The sequence below is a fragment of the Phalacrocorax aristotelis genome, chromosome 1 (assembly GCF_949628215.1).
Source record: "Phalacrocorax aristotelis chromosome 1, bGulAri2.1, whole genome shotgun sequence".
Taxonomy (NCBI): Eukaryota; Metazoa; Chordata; class Aves; order Suliformes; family Phalacrocoracidae; genus Phalacrocorax; species Phalacrocorax aristotelis.
Genome location: NC_134276.1, coordinates 185,076,942 through 185,090,306, shown reverse-complemented (window position 1 = coordinate 185,090,306; position 13,365 = coordinate 185,076,942). Strand labels below are relative to the sequence as shown.

The 13,365-nt window shown below is 38.8% G+C and overlaps 1 protein-coding gene across 2 annotated transcripts in view; it reads right to left on the bottom strand.

The window, feature by feature from the left end:
- NELL2 (neural EGFL like 2) overlaps nucleotides 1-13,365 on the bottom strand; it is a 152,150-nt gene that overhangs the window by 36,973 nt on the left and 101,812 nt on the right. For both annotated transcript variants that reach the window (XM_075080961.1, XM_075080962.1), the window contains 2 exons: nucleotides 5,229-5,351; nucleotides 2,596-2,691 (listed from right to left, as the gene is read on the bottom strand). In XM_075080961.1, coding sequence (XP_074937062.1) covers nucleotides 2,596-2,691; nucleotides 5,229-5,351 — 219 coding nt within the window. The remainder of the gene's footprint in view (nucleotides 1-2,595; nucleotides 2,692-5,228; nucleotides 5,352-13,365) is intronic.

Below are 13,365 nucleotides of genomic sequence, written 5' to 3'. Positions count from 1 at the left end.
ATTCTGAGAAATTATTTAAACAGAGCTATTAAACCACCTTTTACAGAAGGAAACAGTAAAAACTGCTGATTGTATTTGTCTTCTGTATTGCTGGGATGTGGATTCAATCTCCTGTTAATTAATTCATAGGTTCAGCAGCTGTTGACAGTTTCTGTATAACTATATGTTTTATTTTAAGTTAAAATGCCAAGATTCTTCAATAAGCAGTTTTTAAATATGCATAGCATAAACAGAAATAAGTAAAATGATTTAAAAATAGATTTGGCATCTTTACATCAGTCCTCCTCCTCCCTTGTATGTGATCACAATTAAAGATGTCTGCCTAGAAAAGATTACATCACCTTTGATATAAAGTGACTGTTCAAAAAGGGAAGCTTCCCGCATGAATTATTTGTAGTATGAATGTCTTGAATCACTTCGAGCCTAACGAGAAGTACCTTCAGGAAACTGCTGCATTCACTGGGAGTGAATATGTACTGTGTGAAGCACAGGTGTTCATTTATGGCTGTATACAGCACCATTTTTCTGACAATGCAGTCTCAGAATGAACCAGCTTTTGCTCTTTATTGACAGGATAGCTCTTCCATTTGCCACTCTGACAGTATTCCAGACTGTATGTTTCAAAGCCATGTGCAAGCAGATTACAGTCCTATTCTTCCACATTAATATCCAAATGAGGTGACCAGACCTGTACCCCTGTGGCTGATCTCTAGCATTACTTATTTCAACAGTAAGAAAAAATGTGTTGTCCAGTGGAGGTCCACCAGGACAGACAGGCCTCTCCTTGCAAAACTGACCTATGAAACTGGTTTTGGGCTGGCAAACTGGCTCCAAATCCTAAAAAACAGTATCACTAGCTCTGAGGTATCAGGTGAAAACTACCATACTAACCTTATGTTAAATATTTGAGAGCAGATATTCAGGAAGGCATTCAGATCTGGTCTAAGTCTCTGCCTGCGCTCCTACACTGCTCCTGAAGGGCAGGAAGAATGGGCAGTTAGGCCAGTAGTCTGGCTGCTTTCAAAGGACATTTGGGGCTGAATGCACTTAAGTTAACTTAAGCTAAGTTAGCTTAAGGTGCCTGAACTTTCTGAATGGCAAACAGAGTGTCCCTGGCTTCTCCTCTAAAGGGAGCAGAGACAGGCCTTCCAGGGGCAATTCAGAAAAGCCAGTAAGATCTCTCTTTGATAGTAGCTATTAATATTGACTATACAAGGAGACTAAAGCAAATACGCTTCTAGTCGCACACTTCAGATAGGAGTATAAAGCTGGAAAAGATGAATGCAGGCCTTGAAACTATACACGTTATATTTAGTTGGTAACAGCAGAATGCTGCAAGGAGCATATAAGACAAATGTTAGTAAAACAAAGTAACTGTTTTAATACTTGAGAATTATCTTGGCATGCAGACTGTTCCAAGCAAAAAGACAACACTGTTACACTGAAGAGACCCTGATATGCTGTACCACATCATCTGCAGTCTGTGAAACAGTGAGGAATACTTGAAAACTTGCTCTTTTGACATTTTTCTAGAAATAGATGAACAATCAGGATACTGCCTTTCACACAGCATCCCTCTTGTGCACTGTGGTAATATCCGCTCAAATGCAGAAGAATGAAAACAATCATATTTCTCACCTCTCAAATGGACCAGATAATACAGAATTCAGATCAGTCTGTGTTTTTCATTAAACTGGACATGTTTACAAGTCAGATGAAAACAATACTTGCTCAAATGTCCTCCTTTCCTCTGTTTGGAAGATTTATTGAAGGCAATATAGAACAGCAACAATAGTCAATCATCGGTGGCAGACTGCCCTTTTATTAGGCATACTGAAGCCAATTAATCTAAGTGAGCTTTCTCCCTTTACCTCCTGGAGGCATGTATGGTTAGAATGCATTTAAAAATGCTGCAATAAATAAAGGTGCTGAAACTATTCATTTGAACTTTGAGAAATTATTTACAGGCACTCGAGATGCTAAGTATTAACGTTCTACGTACTCTGCTGGGCAATGTAGTTTGACTAGATTCAAGACTTAAAAAATAAAGTCCTAAAACAAGGCTTTGTGGCAATGCTATCCCTCAGGGGTAGCAGGAAGAGAAAGGAATGCCTGTGAAAGGAGGTAAAAGCAGTAGGAACACCGAAACCTACCTTAACACTGAGTCAGAACACTGAGTTAATCAGAAGTCTTCAAACAAGGTTGCCAGGGCCTTCCCTGGGCTACAGAGCCAGTCACACATTTACAGCACAGAAGTAATCAATTATTAGAATTTATTTCTAGATGTCAGATTATCTGCCATTTATAGGAGATACGAAAGGCCATTTGAGGTGAAAAGCAAGTCTATAATAATCTTATTAATTATGAAACATCAAAACCCAAGATGTCTTAATTCATGTTCTCATTTTTGCAGTCCATGTGCTTCTAATTAGAACGGCTGTAATATATTCGCTTGGGAGGCATATAAGAAAAGCGAGTCATGTTTTAGTAGCAGCTTCCTCTTTCAGGGCACACACTTAAATAATCCTTTATTCTTGGATTACCTCAAACATCCTCTTTGGATTACTTTCATTGTAAATTCAATTATAATCTTACCAGTTTCACAGCTGGGCCCAGTGAAGCCTTGTGGGCAGGCACACACATTGGAAGCAATACAGGCTCCTCCGTTCCTACACCCGTCTTTGCAAAAGGCTGCAAAATGCAAAATCACAATATAAGGTTAAGAAAGAATTAACATAACTACACTCAGAAACCACGAAGGTGGCCACAAGCTGCTGGCAGAAAACGCCGTCCCTGCAGCATGGAGCGCAGAGGCTGCCTTCTCTGAAAGACAGAGGTCACGAAGGGATGGTTTATAGCCCCCCTGCCTCACTGGCCAGATGGGCTGACAAGATACAGAAGGAGATTAGAGTAAATCGTCTGAAGACAAGAGCTCACGTATGCGCTCCTTCGCATGCACTGGGAAGCAGTGACAAGCAGCATCTTCCCCAGGAACAGACTCTTCCTAGGGCAGTGCTGGTCTTCTCTGCTGCTCAAATAAAGGCCTGGGCATAATAGGCAAAACTGAACACTAAATTCTCTGGCTACCTTATTCCTTGATGAAGTGATTAGATTGAAACAATAAAAATAGTAAATTTTTTCGCAAGGGGTTCTGAAGAACTTAAAAACTTTTACCATTTGCAGTTTGAAGTTGATCCCTGGATTTGTTCTTTGGCACGCTGCCATCTGAGAAGCTGTGCTCACACATTTAGATGCAGCGTTCTCCAGATACAGTTGCAAATATGTGTATGCATTAGAGAGTCCCTTTTGCAGACACAGAAACGCAACCAGCTCTGACAGAAAACATGGCAGCTGTTAATTGCTCTGATTGTATCTGCAATATGGAATCAGAAATGCTCTGGTCAGAAGAAACTGTAGGTGAAATTAGGCAGATGAAGGTTATCACCAACGTAAAAGTTGCTCCAGGGCACTGGTCTGGCCCTGCGCTTGTAACCAGCCACCAGAGATGCCAGGCTTTGGTTTGCAGCTGCTTGGTGTAAGCACCACTGATGAGGTCTTAAGGCTCATCTGAGAGAAAGCATAACTGTTACCAATTTGAGCTTTCCAGATCTCAGTTTTCAGGCTCCAGCCTTGTGGTGTGAGACCCCCGGCACTGAGTGAGACATCTAAGCTTCCCAGTGTGGAACGACACGGTGCACGGAAGCACAGCTGGCAGCATAGTGCATGAAAAGCTGCCAAAGCCAGGAGGACGATAGGCACATCCAGGTCTCTCTAAAGCATGCTGGCATCTCAGCCAGGGCTGCAGGGAAGTGCATTTCTCAAATTGGGATATGCAGGCTCAGAGGGAAGGAGAAATGCACTTTTCTTTCACAGTGGGGCCAGGTGCTCTCTGAAATGTCAGATCTGCAGTCAGAGCTCTTACTCAGGGAACAGAAGAGCCAAACACAGTGCTCTAGGGTTATGCACCTTCTCTTTGACCCAAAGAAATCTCAATTAACTTTTTGGAAGCTGACACTCCCCCAGCAGAAGGCATGGAAAATACTCCCAAGCACCGCACAGGAGTGAGCTGTGCAGACCGAGCTCTCTTCTGAGAGAAGCAGCTCTGGGTTTGACCCTCCTCAGGCTAAGACTTTTTTCCCATTCCCCAGTGGAGGGAGCCCAGCATAAAAGGGCACATTTGCTGACATCTCTCCCTCTACCCATGTGTTTGACTGGAAGTGGGCTAGGTGGCTGTGTTTTACGAAAAGCTCGTTTATGTTAGCAATATTTAGAAATATCATACTGTGACTCAGGTGAAGGAATAACTAGTGCTAAGATCTTTATCAGGCTTAGCAATTATAAGAAAATCTGGGTTGGTTATCCTTGATAATACACAGCAGCAGAATGTACCTATGGGATATCACCAATGATAACTCTGGCCTCTCAGATTCTGACACCTAACAGATCAAGAGGACTGAGGCACAATTTCAAGGAACACTGGGTATGTTACTGCTGCAGCTAGACCACTTCTTACGTCTGTGCCAGTTCCTCTACAGCTACGCTACTTTTATTTTCAAGCAACCTCTTAATTCTATATTAAAGCCTGAGGACTTGCAAGGATTTGGGCCCAAGAACCAATTATCACCTCCTCTGATGTGAAATGCAACAGAAATAAAAGCAGCATTATACGTCTGGGAAAGCATCGTTCTAAGACTAGTAATATAACTTCTTATGTTTACCAGTGAATGAGAATGTTAGGAAACAAGGCACCACCTCATGTGTAGCAAAGTTTTTGTGCATGCATGTCTATTGCTTTTCTCATTTACAATAAAAAGACACAGCATACCAAACAACTTTCAGTTCATCCAAGCAATATAGCAAGTGATTGACCGTGGACAATGTAGATCTGACAATGTTTTCACAGCTGTAACTTTGCTGGTTAACTGTGGGCTTTCTTGAATGGTGTAGCATGTATAGAAACTGTTAACTTGAGACAAAAATGAAACACAATTACTTAAAATTTTAGAGCTTACGAACTTATGTATGCATCGTCCCAAAATTATGTGAACTCTGCCAAATGAAAAGTCAGTATATATCTGGCTATAAAGATCTTATAGGTGCAGGAGCTAAATGCCTAGCCTAGCGTCTGTCTTCTTCAAGATACATGAAATGAACAGATTTGCATCAGCTATGACAAAGCATCTCATCCAGTTCAAAGAGTGCCATTCCTCGGGTTTTCAGTGGCTTACCTTTGCAAATGGTACCATTTCCTGTGTAACCTGGCTTGCAGACACAGTTGTGCCCACCCACAGTGTTGAAACAGAGCGCATTTTCATCACAGCTGTGCTGGTTTGTTATACATTCGTCATGCTCTGAAAAGGGAAACAAGAATGGGATGGTCCCAATTTTTTAAAACACAACACAGTAAAAGCTTTGTATAGGTTTCCACATTAAAAAAAAGATAAAACACGGTAGTAGTTACTGACAACAGGGCTATGTGAACATGTAACCAAAGGGTAGCCAGGGTATATATTTTCAGCACATACTAGCATGTGATAACTGTGCTGCAGTATAACTCCTGTTTCATTAACAGGGAGCCACCATCATTATACTTTCCATGTGGGCTATAGTGTTCCTGTAAACATTTGCCAAAGAGCTGGCTAACATACTGAAAATCCATATGCTAGTTCTACTGTATAATTTATTCATGCAGGTTTATTTTATGCGGGATTCGTAGGGTTTCCTTCAGGAAGCTGACTCATGGTGCGAGACACACACTCCAAACTGCGAAAGATACGGTTAGCAGAAGGCAGGACTTCAAAACATAGCCCGTGTTTTCCTTCCCTTCAGTGCGCACGCAGCACTTCATTTAGATGAAGTAAGTAACCCAAAAACGAAGGTCTGCCTGCTGTTCAAGGGACTTTCAGCATTGTGTGTCCTCGCACTAGAGTGTGATGGACGAGACTTCTCAGTCTGGGGACTAGACTTAGACATACTGGGAAATAAACCTTTGGGGAATAAATTAAAAGTCTGTACAATATGATTTTGTGTTAACTTGCAATGCATTGATTAATCTGAAACAAAAAAGTATTCTATAAGTGTTCAGGTTACAGAGCATTTTAATGTTTTAATTTGTGATTTTTAAGAAATTGAAAACGCAGTTTCAAAATAAGATGCTCTGAAGTATCACTTCAAGATGCTACATGGACTGCTCTACTATTTTCAAAATGCAATATCTTAGTCTGTAGGCATCAAAATTAAATGTTTCCATCTTCTGGAAATATTCCTTGCGTTTTCTTTAAACCAACAGTATTCGTCTATCCATAAATAATTGCAGACCCCTGAAATTTTAATTTAATGAAAACCAACTGTCCGGGGAACATAAAGGCACCTAATTTCAATCAGCACACATGGACTAACCTGCATGTGAGGTTTTCCTAGCCATCATTCTGCCCAGGTTTTAGCAAATTTTATCAGTGCAGCTTACGCCAGTTCTGGCTATCTGACACAAGTTTTAAATCTGGAATCAGATGCTCTTTCTTCCCCAGTTTTGGGAATGTCACAGTGCTCTGAATCTTCCCCTTTATAAATGAAGAGCTGAAGCCTGCACATACCCCATAGAGTTGTCAGGAAAATTGATTTCTTAACATTTGCAAATCACTGTGGAAATGTTCAACTTGCTATTTCAATACTGGCCATAATCTGTAGGAGTATAAAACTGGCAGAATGACACATGTCTAGTCCATCAGTAGATGTAAATTGTCTTCTAGTCATGGCAAGTACCTGGTGTTTAAAAGGGGGAAAAAATTCACCACAATGTAACTAATCACCTTTAAAGACTACCCGGTTTTAGACTTTTTTTTTGTCTGGTGGGTTTGTTGTTGTTGTTGTTGAGTGTTATTTGTTTGGTTTTTAATAACACTAACCTAATATCCCTCTTCTAAACAAGGACTTATGTGTGTCTTATATCACCAACAACGCTTTCCTCAACCCGAGGCACCGAGGCACCAGCACTTCCTGAGCTGAGTACCTTGCTGGACACAGCAAAGCATGGGCTGTAGGCCTCTGCCCTGAAGCATCAGATTTAATTACTTTGCTCTCATCATGAATAACTCAAACTGGTTTTGTTCACCAAATGATCCAGCCCCTCTAAAATCCCGTTACAATGTTTGACTCCGACCCCCTAACATAATGAAATCTCTCATGCTGGCTGAAACAGTATTTATGCTAAATCCATAAAAGTCCATAACATAAAAGAAAAAGTAATGTCCATGCAAATTAGGTAAAAAGTGCTATCTGTACTGTAATAATATCCTGGCTTTCTTAGTTTGTGTTACTGTTATGATATTATTTAAATATGGTACACTGTTAGATATTAAATATATATAATTATTCATTTTTAAAGCTTCTGTATAACATACAACATGAAAATAACTATGGAAATATGCAAAACATTATGCACTCAGCAGGCCAAAATATCTTGCAAAGCCATTATCTTGGAATCTCAGGAAGTAGGGTCTACACAATGATACATCACACTGGTAAACTCAGCTCAAACCACTGAATTTGACAAATTAAGTATCATCCCTAGTGAAGAAGTGTAGCGATCCACCCCATGCCTTAGGAATGCAAAAGCCTCCCTGGCTCGTACAGCAGCTCTTTACTATATAAGAGTATCTTAGAGGAAAGCAGGTGATCACAGACTGTCACACTAAGAGGGACGGCTCTACGCGCGTAGCTGGAGCTGCTCTGAAAGCCCATCGAGGCACCCACAGGCAGGGCAAGGGCTGCGGCCTCTATGCCAAGCTAACTTGCTATTGGCATTCCAGGTCAACAAGGTATTAACCATATTTATAACACCACCTTGCTGTACTGGGGCCTTCAAAACCATTTGTAAATATGCATGTCCTTCATATAAAAAGATGACTGTCACACGTGAGTGTGCCTTCCCAACATTTACTCTCTGGGCTAAGAAAAACTGAGTCTTTTAAGACAGATTCTTCTTGAAGCTTACAGTATCAATAAAATTAACTTTCTGTCAGCTAAGTAAGGGAGCTTGGATTCAAAGATAATATGCTTGGTTTCCTACTTTCGCCATAAGAAACGTCAGTGTTTCCTCCTGTAAGAAAGTTCATGGGGGATGCTTGCTACCATTTCATTCAGCAGGAGGGTCCAGCACGTAACCAAAACTGTAACAAAACAGCCATTGCTTCTAATTCTGTGGTATCTGCTCAAACTTCAGGTCTATTTTTATTTAAATCAAATATTAGTGACTCATTAAAAATTCATGGGTATGATAAATGACTCTGGGATTGAAGTTTACCTGCCATTTTTTAGGAGGAAAGTCTCAGAGTAAGCAGAAAATTTGTGATTCAATTAAAGGAGCAGAGATTTTAAAATTATAGGAGTGGAAAAAGTCAGAAAAAAAAGAATCAGAATGTTTAACAATCTGTCTAGATTTGTTGCTCTATATCATCTGAGCTTAGCTTCAATAATAAGCTCAAAATCATTTAAACACAGTACTTCTTCATATTCCTTCTTACAGTGGCACCTAACTGAGCAGGCAGCCTATACTTCAGGACGGTCTCTTTTATGGACTGATTACAAATGGTTAAACTACTGCCGAAAAAATGCTGTACATAAAGCAACTGACTACATTCACTCTTCCAGCACATGGCACACTATCCACACCAATTTAAAGACACCATCAGAAACAGCTTCTTCCAGAATTCTCTATTAAAACCAAGGCAGACTGTCCAGCTTTATTAAAGATAGAAATACTTATTTGTAATAAAAAGAGTGGTGCTTTGCTGATAATTCTGCATTAATTCATGCTTATCGCTTTGGCTTCTTTTTTCAATCAAACACTTGGAAAGTCACCTTAAATAAGGAGGACATTGCAGAGACTGAGTTCAGCAATCTTAAATATCAAACCAGGAACTGTAGAAACAGGCAGGACTGTGCATTGCAAAGAACCAAAAAAGCAGTTTATAAAAAGACCATTTAAAGACAACCATTAATATGGTTTTTACATTCAAAAACCAGTACAGCAACATTATTTGCATTATTTAGAAATTTCAGTAGTGCCCAGATATATTTCTGATGCTGCAAGAAGCAACACTGAGGCCATTTCTTTCAAGGATCTTTAGAAATCATGTGACACATCTAACAAAACTCCTGTATTTATTTCACTGCACACCATAATGATGATGGGGACAGGCCAGGTAAAACAGTATTACAGAAGCCAGGAAATAAGAATTACTTTTGCAAAGATATTTTAATGATTAACACACTTGAATCTGCATAAACATATTCTATAAAGATCAAATGCACTTGTTTCAATGATTACTTCTAAAGCTTTATTACCTAATATATCTAAATTCTGTTTTGCACTGTTCAGGACACTATGCTCAATGGTGTTAAAATTCATATAACTTCTGTTCTGAGTGAGAATCAAAGTTTAAATACAGTATTTATATTGACTAAAGTATGTCTGGAATGAGGTCTTTCTAGATAGAAGAAAAATTTTAACTCTAAGCTTTGCTATTTCTCCACAATAATAATAGCAACAGTAAGTGCCTATGAATGCTCCATTAAATAGTCCTTATGACACAGATTACCTAGAGATGCAAAAAATTGTCACGATGCAATTAATTCACTCATGAGCATCTGGGTGTGCAGCAGATTATATACACACACCAATACGTATACACGTCACACAAATATGTATGCACATATGTACATACATATATGCACATACAGTAAAGATGATTTATATGCACACAGTAAAGGTGATGTACTTTATTTCACTTTGGTTCATTTTGAAATAGTGCTCTAGAATACTCCATATGGTTTGCTTGACAAAAATGTTGTTACTTCAGGATGTTGAGGGTGAAGTATTGCAGCCTAGTACTACTCCCAGTACATCCTAGAGACCCACTAGATCCTGTGATGTATGACAGTGCAATTAAAGCTGAGGATCTCTCTTATCAAGCTTATTATCTGTGCAGAGATTCCTGCAGCGCTTAGCAAAATTTAACATACTGACTACGAGGTGTGTCCCTACCTCCTCCTCCTCCTTTTATTTTCCTAGCTTTATGCGACATCAGTCCCTATCCCTCCTGCTGTGTGTTTCATGATTAAAAATAAAAAAAAAATATGTAAAGCTTTTCCTACTTGCAGACTACAAGCCTTCCTAATATTTGCTTTACATGTCCAAATTATGCAAATGTCTAGGAAAAAAAAAAAACAACAAACAGAATCCAATCCAGCAGCAAAAAGGGAAGATGGCTGAGTTGCATCACTTACTTATGGGTAAAGAACATTATGCTGGCAGTTTTCCTGAACCACCCGTTACCAACGCTGGAAAAGAAGAGCTGAGATCACACTTAAGGCACAGAAGTGCATAAAAGTTCCCAAATATATAAATAAAATACACCCCTCCAATTGTAGTCTTGAAACACCATGCAAAAGATATTAATTACTGAGTGAGGAACTTGTGGACCAGGATTAAATTAAAATAATCAAAATAAAGACAATATATTAGGTATTTTCTCCTGACAACGCCTCTGAATTCTTGAACTCAGATTACTTTTGGCCCCCTGTCTCCTTGCCATCGATTTGGTATAGATCTACAGAGCCTTGGTGACCAGCTGGCAATATGACATGCCAGTGACAACAGTCACAGCAGTGACAACAGATAAGAGTTACTTGAATTATCAATAGCCGACACACTTAAATGCCCGCTTACAGTTTATCTTAATTACAAGCTTTTTTCCCCTCATATAGTTCATGTACAAGACAAAAATTAGTAGTAATTATATAGGTAGTTTGGAAGACTTATTCCATTAAGATCATTTGGGAAATGACAGATGGTTAATTTCTTTAAGACTTCATATTAACTAGCTTAAACTCTAATTGGCAGGGTTACTTAAAGTCTCAGTATATGCACACTATTTTCAAAGAGCAAATGCAGTACATTTCTTGATGATTATGCTATGTTTTCCATATAGTTATGTTAAATTTTTATATTGATATTCCCCAATTCAAGTATGCCCTAATTTGTTTCTCTACAGATATTCCCTAATTCAAATGCAAAATGGAACCCATGCTTTAATTACGCCTAGAGTTACCATCACACAGTTTACCCTCAATTAATGCTGAAGTCCTTAATCATTAATTAATGACCACCAGCAGCTGTCCTCAGTTCAAAGCTGGGGATATGAAAAGCCAGGCCTCCCTACACTAGTCTATTCACTGCTAATCCTGTTACTTGATTGATTTTCACCTTCATCCACTCCCACAGATCCATGCTGCTTTTGGCCCTCATTTTCTAATTCTTTCCTCAGTGCAGCAATAAACAATAATTTCTGTAGGTTTATCTCCAGAATTTTCCTACTTTTTTATCTTAATTATGTTGATAATAAAAATAGCTCTGGCATGTGCATGTTCTATTTTCAAGGTCTGTTCAGGGACCATCCTGCTTTCTGAAATGCTGTTTCTTTCTGTAATTACTCAGTCCATTGCTGTTCTTCAGGGACAACAGCTGCCATCATCTCATCCAGATGTCTACTTCTCTCTTTTATCTATTAGCTTATTTACTTATTCTATATTTGGTTATAGTATGACAAAAATGAAAAAGAAGAAAACTATAATGAAACCTTATGAAGAAAATCCACTTGGGGATACAGCCAAAAGCCAGTGTTCCTTTTCATACCCATTATGAGAAAGATCCAGGACTGTATCATAGTTATGCAACCAGGAAGATATAATGGGGAACTTATATTAATGGTAATCATTGATGAAGGATTAAAAGCAGCTGAAAAATACTTGATCAAGAGATGGCATTACTAAGAATACACACCCACTCTCCTTGCGTCTGCTTGTGAAGCTAGGAGGGCTTTGGAGAAAGTTCCAAGGTGGCTGTAGCTCTGGTGAGACTTGAGACAGGCATGGAGTGAACTGGATTTTTGGAACTGGTTTGATTTAATATATTATAAATTTATTCTATAAATTTTATAAAATTTTATATTAATATATTATAATTCTATTATACTATAAAAAGACAAATCCTGAAACTGAATGTGATGATTAAATCCATCCCTGAAATACCTCCCGCTTCCAATCATGAAGTTTTTTCTCTCTAGAAGAACCAAAACTTTTAACATGTGCCCGGTTCTTTACCACTGTGGAGAACACAAGACAGATCCTTGGACCAGAAAACCCCTAGAGAAATACTGCATATTTAGAGGCAAATGCAACTTCCAAAAATATGGGACACTGTAACTCTAGTAAACACTAGGTTTTTGAAAACATATTCTAAGAAGATTTTCAGTTTTATATTTTATTTCACAACAGACTTTCATCTAAAGAAAACTTTCACACAGCGAAGCCTGCAAGAGGCATATACTTTTTTTTTCTACCATCTTACTTTTACTTTAAGACTTTTTTCTTTGCACAAAATCTCTTTATTTTTTGGTTATTCTTGTTCTGGGTTTTCCTCTGTATTCCATATGAAGGAATACATAACTCCTAGCTGTAAGTCCCTTTGCATTGTCCACTAGTAATCCCAAATTCCGTAGCTCTAATAATGCATTTTATGGCTCTATGCAGCGTGTACTCTCCCCCAGGACTCAGCTTGAAAAGCCTAACACATGAGTTGAATGTTGACCAGTCCACCCTTCCTGTGGTATCTGCACACTGAGAAGTCCATGCCAGGATCCCCCGGAACTCAGGGAAGACAAAGATATTCTTGGTCTCAGCCACAACAGACAAGTTGATGGGTAAAATACATATTTCAAGACAGGCCTAGCATTACTCCCTCCATCTTCCTCCACAGCTCTTGAGCAAATCATTTAAACCTTCTTAAATCCACCTAAGTTTCATCATCTTCAAAATGTGTGTTATAATTGTTTTCTGATTACATGGAACAAGACACATTTTTGCAAAATACACTCCTCTCCTGGAGGCTTCTACTGGAATATTAATCAGTGTTACTTCATGTAACATCCTGTGAATTTTTACACTTTTCAACCAGTTAGGCAGAGGAAATATGCTGAAGAATATTTAGTATGACAGCTAAAGTTAGATAAGCTTTAATTTGTCTCCACTTTCCTTCATGTCTGCCATTTTCTATACTCCTCCTTGAACAAAAAACTTTAAGGGAAGGATTTTATAAAGCACTTAGCATAGGCCTAACTGTTTCCCCTAAAGGAAAATCTGTAACTCCCACTGATTTAAATGGCACGACTGTAATGCAAATGCAAAGTGATTTTGAATATCCCACCTTAAGAGATTTCAGTCTAGACATAAGGTCTGTGACCTTGTCACCCACTTCTTTCTTGCCTTAATTCAGACTGATCTCTTAATATCTTGTCTCTTTTACCA